The sequence below is a fragment of the Centrocercus urophasianus genome, unplaced genomic scaffold, assembly GCF_019232065.1.
Source record: "Centrocercus urophasianus isolate 14NV4802_14NV808 unplaced genomic scaffold, USGS_Curo_1.0 seq_1343, whole genome shotgun sequence".
In the NCBI taxonomy this organism is placed as follows: domain Eukaryota; kingdom Metazoa; phylum Chordata; class Aves; order Galliformes; family Phasianidae; genus Centrocercus; species Centrocercus urophasianus.
In genome coordinates, this window is record NW_024884524.1 from 6,118 (window position 1) to 12,520 (window position 6,403).

At 65.2% G+C, this 6,403-nt stretch overlaps 1 protein-coding gene across 2 annotated transcripts in view; it reads left to right on the forward strand.

Moving 5' to 3' along the window:
• The window catches only part of LOC122157402 (serine/threonine-protein phosphatase 2B catalytic subunit gamma isoform), an 8,108-nt gene extending 2,162 nt beyond the window's left edge, over positions 1-5,946 (forward strand). Inside the window, exons 5-13 of one of the 2 annotated variants that reach the window (XM_042813034.1) lie at positions 120-259; positions 667-744; positions 817-911; positions 1,307-1,432; positions 1,932-2,009; positions 3,206-3,287; positions 3,459-3,556; positions 4,298-4,327; positions 5,747-5,946. In XM_042813034.1, coding sequence (XP_042668968.1) covers positions 120-259; positions 667-744; positions 817-911; positions 1,307-1,432; positions 1,932-2,009; positions 3,206-3,287; positions 3,459-3,556; positions 4,298-4,327; positions 5,747-5,922 — 903 coding nt within the window. In that variant the 3' untranslated portion in view covers positions 5,923-5,946. The remainder of the gene's footprint in view (positions 1-119; positions 260-666; positions 745-816; positions 912-1,306; positions 1,433-1,931; positions 2,010-3,205; positions 3,288-3,458; positions 3,557-4,297; positions 4,328-5,746) is intronic. The other variant, XM_042813035.1, reaches the window with a different exon arrangement.
• Positions 5,947-6,403: the final 457 nt, after the last annotated feature.

The following is a 6,403-nucleotide window of genomic DNA, read 5'->3' on the forward strand; positions in this document are numbered from 1 at the left end:
CTGGGCGCTGGGCGCTGGGTGCTGGGTGCTGGGCGCTGGGCGCTGGGCGCTGGGGGCTGGGGGTTGGAGGCTGGAGGCTGGGCGCTGGGCGCTGCCCTGAGGCGCCGTGCCCCCTTCAGTTAGACAGGTTCAAGGAGCCCCCCGCCTTCGGGCCCATGTGCGACCTGCTGTGGTCCGACCCCTCGGAGGATTACGGCAGCGAGAAGTCGGTGGAGCACTTTGCCCACAACACCGTTCGGGGCTGCTCCTATTTCTATAGGTGAGTGGGGGCAAAAGGACCTCGGGCCGAGGTGGGCGAGGACCCCGACCCACCCCGTGTGCTCTGGAGCCCTCAGGGATGGCGGCCCCCCTCACAGCCCCGCTCTTCCCGAGATATTTTTCCCCACGTCCAACCCGAGCCCCTCTGTGCCAACTGGGGCCGTTCCTCCCATCCTGGGTGGACCCAAGGTTTTCTCTTGTGCCCAAGCAGGGCTGCTGGCAGTGCGGGGAGGCAACCCGTCCTCTCTGAAAGTGGAGCAGTGCTGCCTGCGAGCTGCTGAAGGGGGAGCGCGGCAGCGGGGTCAGCTCTGTGTTGGGATCCGTGCTGCGCCGGGCAGCTGGGCGCCGCGGGGCTGCGGGCGGCTCTGCTGTGCTCTGCGCTAACCCACGTGTGGTTTTGTTTTCCAGTTATCCTGCAGTTTGTGATTTTTTGCAGAACAACAGTTTGCTTTCTGTAATCCGCGCTCACGAGGCCCAGGACGCCGGGTAGGTTTGGGTGCGCAGCGTCGCCTCCGCGCCGCCCCGGCGCAGCGCTGCTCAGCCTCCCCTCCTCCTCAGGTACCGAATGTACAGGAAGAGCCAGACCACGGGCTTTCCGTCCTTAATCACCATCTTCTCTGCGCCCAATTACCTGGACGTCTATAACAACAAGGGTAAGGCTGGGCGGCTCCGGGCGGCCGGGGCCCTTTTGGCAGCGCGGTGAGGAGCTGCGTGCTGCGCTGCTGCGCTGCGATTCGCACCATCGGCCGCTGCCATGTCGGGAGCGGTGCTGCGTGGCGCTGGGTGCATTCCATCAAGGAGGAGCTGCTGGGGGGGGGGGCTGCAGCGCCGCTGCCCCGTGAGCGCCGTGGGGAGTCGCTGCGCTGCCCTGCGGTCGTGGCTCCGTGCTCGGCTCCAGTCGTGCTTCACGCAGACGCGGCCGCGATGCGCTTTTACGAAGCGGCGTTCAAGGATGAGCCGAGGAACCGCGCAGCTCGGCTCCGCTCGTCCCGACGGCGGGGGGCTCCGTTGGCGCGGCCCTGAGCGCTGTGTCCTCGCTCTCCCCCAGCTGCTGTCCTCAAGTACGAGAACAACGTCATGAACATCAGGCAGTTCAACTGCTCCCCGCACCCCTACTGGCTGCCCAACTTCATGGACGTCTTCACGTGGTCGCTGCCTTTTGTGGGGGAGAAGGGTAAGGGGAGCCAGCCGTCAGGAGCCCATCCCAAAGGGAGCGGGGGGGCGTGGGGGTGCTGTGGGGCTGGGGCTCCATGCAGGCAGGGTGGTGCAGCTCAGAGGCTTTAGGGCTCCATGCAGGGCAGGGTGGTGCAGCTCAGAGGCTTCAGGGCTCCATGCAGGGCAGGGTGGTGCAGCTCAGAGGCTTCAGGGCTGCATGCAGGCAGGGTGGTGCAGCTCAGAGGCTTCAGGGCTCCATGCAGGACAGGGTGGTGCAGCTCAGAGGCTTCAGGGCTGCATGCAGGCAGGGTGGTGCAGCTCAGAGGCTTTAGGCTCCATGCAGGGCTGGGTGGTGCAGCTCTCATGATAACTGCAGAAAGCTTTTCCCTGCCGTTCCCGCTGTGCTGCTCAGTTCTGGAGCTGCTGTGTTGCTGTGACCACATGCAGACCTAACCTCGACCCCCCCCCCTTCCCCCCAGCTCCCCTGCAGCCCCCTGACCCCCCTGTTCTTGTTGCAGTCACCGAGATGCTCGTTAACATCCTCAACATCTGCTCTGACGACGAGCTGATTTCCGACGGCGACGAGACGCTGGAAGGTGAGAGCTGTGGGTCGGAGGCGGGGCTGTGGGGCACGGTGCTGTGCAGCCATCCCACCCCTCTGTGTGCAGCCGGGGGTAGGACGCCTTTGTTTTTATTCTTCTTCTCCCCCCCCCACTTTGCCATCGCATCCCAGCGGAGCCGAGTTCCGTTCCGTGCTCCTCCGCGGCCGTGGCGTCGCCTCCCGCTCCTCACTGCCCGCATCCCCAGCTCTGATTCCCCCCCCCCAGGTCAAAACCCTGCGCAGCAGCGCCCCGTCCCCCCCATGGCTGCAGCCCCGCGCAGTGCTGTGCAGTTATGGCTGCAGGTGGGGTGGCTCTGCTCCGCTCTCCGCCGCCGCCTCGGCCTCCGCCCTCCGCTCCCATCGCATTTCGTTTTGCTGTCGTGTTTTTGTGTTTCGGTTTTGTTTTCCTTCCTCCCTTCCCATGAGGATTAAATTTGTTTCTTCTATCTCTGTCTCCATCTCCCTGTTTCTTGGTGTCTCCTCTCCCTGAAGATCACTACATTTCAAGCTATCAGAAAGGTACCCAGCTAGAACTCGCTGCCGGCTTAATTCTCACTGCCTGTGCCACCAGATTCCTCGAGCGGCCTTGCCGAGCTGGCTGTAGTTGGGCAGCCTGCCCGTCCCAGTTTTAACACAGCGCCGGGTTCCTTAACCCTCCCGCGTTCCTCCAGGAACCCGAGGGCCGGGGCCACGTTTCTGACTTCTGAATGCAGCCACGTAGTGCATGGCTGAGCCATCGGTGCATGTCAGAGCTCCGGTTCGCCTTGTCCTGTCCTGATGTGTATTTGGGCCACGTGGAGAATCTCAGCTGAGAGGAGATGTATTTGTTCCCCCTCTGACTCTGGTTTCTGTTCGTTTTCAGTTCCCCTCCATGCTTTCCCCCCCCCTCCTTTGTCGGGTCTGCATTCAGTGCCGCCTTGCTGCGTCCCATGGCTGCGCCCTTTGTGTCCCGTCCCGTGTGGTGCCACCGAGCGCGGCCAGCTTCACAGCGACACCCGAGCTGCTCCCCGCCCCCCTCCGCACAGCTCCGGCTCCGTGTCCCGTCTCCCTGGTGTCCCCTGGCGCCGCTCTCTCTCTCCGGACCGGGATCCACCAGTTCTTCTCCCGGAGGTGGACGGGAGCTTCGTGCTGCCACTGCCTGCCCCCGTGGGGCTGTGAGACATGCTGGGGCCGTGTTCTTTTCTCCCTAAGGTGGGACGACCGTCCGCAAGGAGATCATCAGGAACAAGATCCGAGCCATTGGGAAGATGGCGCGCGTCTTCTCCGTGCTGCGGTAAGGATGCGGCCCGGCGCCGCCTGGCTGCTGCTTCCCTGCTGGGGGTGGGCTGCCCTCACACCTTGGGCTGCGCTTTGGGGGCAGGGGCGCTGGGAGCCCGCGCTCCATCCGTCCCCACTGATTTCCCACACACATCACCTGCTGACGCCGCATCGCCTTCCTTTGCAGAGAGGAGAGCGAGAGCGTGCTGACGTTGAAGGGCCTGACCCCCACAGGCACGCTGCCCCTGGGTGTGCTGTCCGGGGGGAGGCAGACCCTGCAGACCGGTGAGTCCCACGCCGTGCCCCCGTGGCGCCTCTGGCTCTGCCCCACTCCGTCGGCTGCGAGCTGGGGGTCGGGGGGCGGAGGGGGGAGGGCAGGATTTGCGGCGCCGGTCGGGGTGCGGGGGCCGCCTGGGAGCCGCAGGCAGTGCTGAGCTCACGGCCTGGGCGCCGTTCTGTGTCTCTGAGCCCAGCTCCATTCGTTCTGCTGTGAGCTCTGTGCCGCAGCCGCGATGCGCTGCCACTGCCAGGCTGGGCCCCCGCTGCAACCCTGCAGGAGGTGCAGCGCAGGAGGAGCTGCTGCTCCACACCTGGGTGCGCCGAGACCCCGCTGGGCTCTGCGCGGCCTGGGGGGTGGGGGTGGGGGTTCCCTTTGCAGACCTTTGCCACCCCTGCAGCCCCCAGCCCCACACTGAGCCACCGAACGCAGAGCCACGATGCTCCGCGCCGCTCCTCTGCGCTGCGTCCAAAGCCAGAAGTGCCACTTTTTGGGGATGGGGTCTTGGAGGGCTGAGCTGCGCCGCGCTGCCTGGCTGCGCTCCCATGGGTGCAGCTGGGTGCGTCGGGAGCTCCGGCCCCTCCTTGGAGGTTGGGGTTCCGTTCTCTGCTCCCTCCTGTGCTCCGGGGCTCCCGCTCTGCTCTGTCCCCTCCTCTCCGTGGGCTCGGCGCTGATGTTGGATCACTCACTGCTGCTCTTCTTGTTTTTCTGTCTCCGTTTCTGCATGCCACTCTTCTTCTGTTTCGCAGCCACAGTAGAAGCGGTAGAGGCACGGGAAGGTACGGCCCGAGAGACCCAAACTGTGTGTGTGTGCATCTCAGAGAGCTTCCCTGCCTCCCTCGGCTCTGGCTTCACCAGGAGGTGCCAAATGCCCAGGCTTTGGCTCTGTAATGAACTCTGAGCCTCGCAGCTCAGCGCCACCATCCCCAAATCCCCCTCAGGGCCCTGCAGCGCATCCAGCCCAAGGGCTGGGGGCAGAGCGGGCTGCGCACTGCTCACAGCATCGCTGCTCCCTGCAGGAGGGCCGGCTGCTCCTTGAGGAGCCCTGTTCTCCCCTCACAAACAACGTCCTGACGTAGGACAGCGGCTCCCTGCGCAGGGAGGACCTTCCATGCAGGCTGCTGGAAGCTGATTTGCAAACCAGCCCAATCCTTGCCGCGATGTTTGGTGCAGCACCTCTTTTTGTTCCCCCCATTGGTGCCCGGGGGCAGCATTTGCTGCCAGGTGTTGTTTCCCCATGGGCTGCTCCTCCTGCTGGGGCCAGAAGCGCTGTGTGTTTGCTGGGTTGGCTGCCGCGGGCCGCGCTGGGCTCTGAGCGCTGCGGCTGCGTTGCTTTGCTGCCGTGGGGTTTGGTTGGCACCCAAAGCTGCCGGGATGCGCTGTGAGCGGGGGGGGGGGGGAGCAGGGATGTGGGCTGCCCCGATCCCCCCCCCCTTCTGCCCCCAGACCTTTGGGTTCCTGCCCCCCAACCGCACGGCAGAGCCCTTCTGCCTGCATCCCCCAGCCCGACTCATCCAGCATCTCTGCGCCCTCAGCGTTTGTGGCCGGCGCCGAGCCGAGCGCTGCAGCCGAGGCGTTGGAGGGCAGGGAAGCCATGGAAGCCACGCAGGGGGCCCTGGGCGGGCTGCAGAAGTTTGGCCCACCAGAACCTCATGAGGTTCAGCACGGTGTTGGGTCGGGGCGATCCGACCCCATCTGTATTGACGCAGGGTGGGGAGGAGCTCCTGGAGAGCAGCCCTGCACACAGGGGCTCCTGGGGGGCGAGAAGCTGGACGTGAGCAGAGGGCTGGAGCAGCTCAGCGTGAGGAAAGGCTGCGGGAACTGGGCTTGTTGAGCTTGGAGAAAGGAAGGCTGCAGGGAGACCTGGTGGTGGCGTCCAGGAGCAGATAAACAGGAGGGGGACGGTGGGTGGTGATGGGACAAGGGGGGCGGTTTTAAAGTGAGACGGGAGCTTTAGGATGGATGTGAGGAGGAAGTTTTTGAGTCAGAGGGCGGTGAGGCACTGGCACAGGCTGCCCAAGGAGGCTGTGGATGCCCCCATCCTTGCAGGCACTCAGGGCCAGGCCGGATGCGGCTCAGGGCAGCCCGGGCTGCTGGTTGGCGACCTGCACACAGCAGGGGGGTCGGAAGCGGCTGAGCATCGCGGTCCTTTTCTAAGCCATTCTATGACCCCCCCGCCCTCTTTCCCCCCCCTGCAGCCATCCGGGGCTTCTCCCCGCAGCACAAGATCCGCAGCTTCGAGGAGGCTCGGGGTCTGGACCGCATCAACGAGCGCATGCCGCCGCGCCGGGACTCGCTGCACGCCGACGGGGCGCTGCACCTCCACCCCAGCCCCAGCCCTGCCGACAAGAACAACGGCAAGAAGAGCCCCTGACGGCGCCTGGCAGCGGCCCACGGATTTTATTTATTTATTGATATTTGGGATGGGGGGGGGGAGGGGGGGGGGGGGGGCGGGGGGGGAGCCGCTTTCAGCCGCAGGCACCGCCGCGCTCCCGTCCGCATGTCGCCAGGTGCCCGTCCTGTTCCTTTGGGTTCTAATTTATGTTCCATATATATATATGTACATACACACACACACATAGATATCAAATAGCCCCTTTCTTCGGAGGTTGAGAAGCCGGGCCCGGTGCAGGGCGCTGCTGCAGGCGCTGCGCTGCTCCCTGGCAGCCCCCAGCCTGGCCCTGCTGGGCCTCCTGCTGCTCCGGGCTCCCCCCGTCCTTCAGCCCTGCTGAACCCTCGGATCCCAAAGCAGGGGGGAGGCAGCGCTTCCGTCCCCCCCCCTCCATCTGCATCTCCCTGGGCTCCTTTCGGATCCCCCCATCCCACCTCCAGCTCTTTGGGACCCTTCCTTTGGG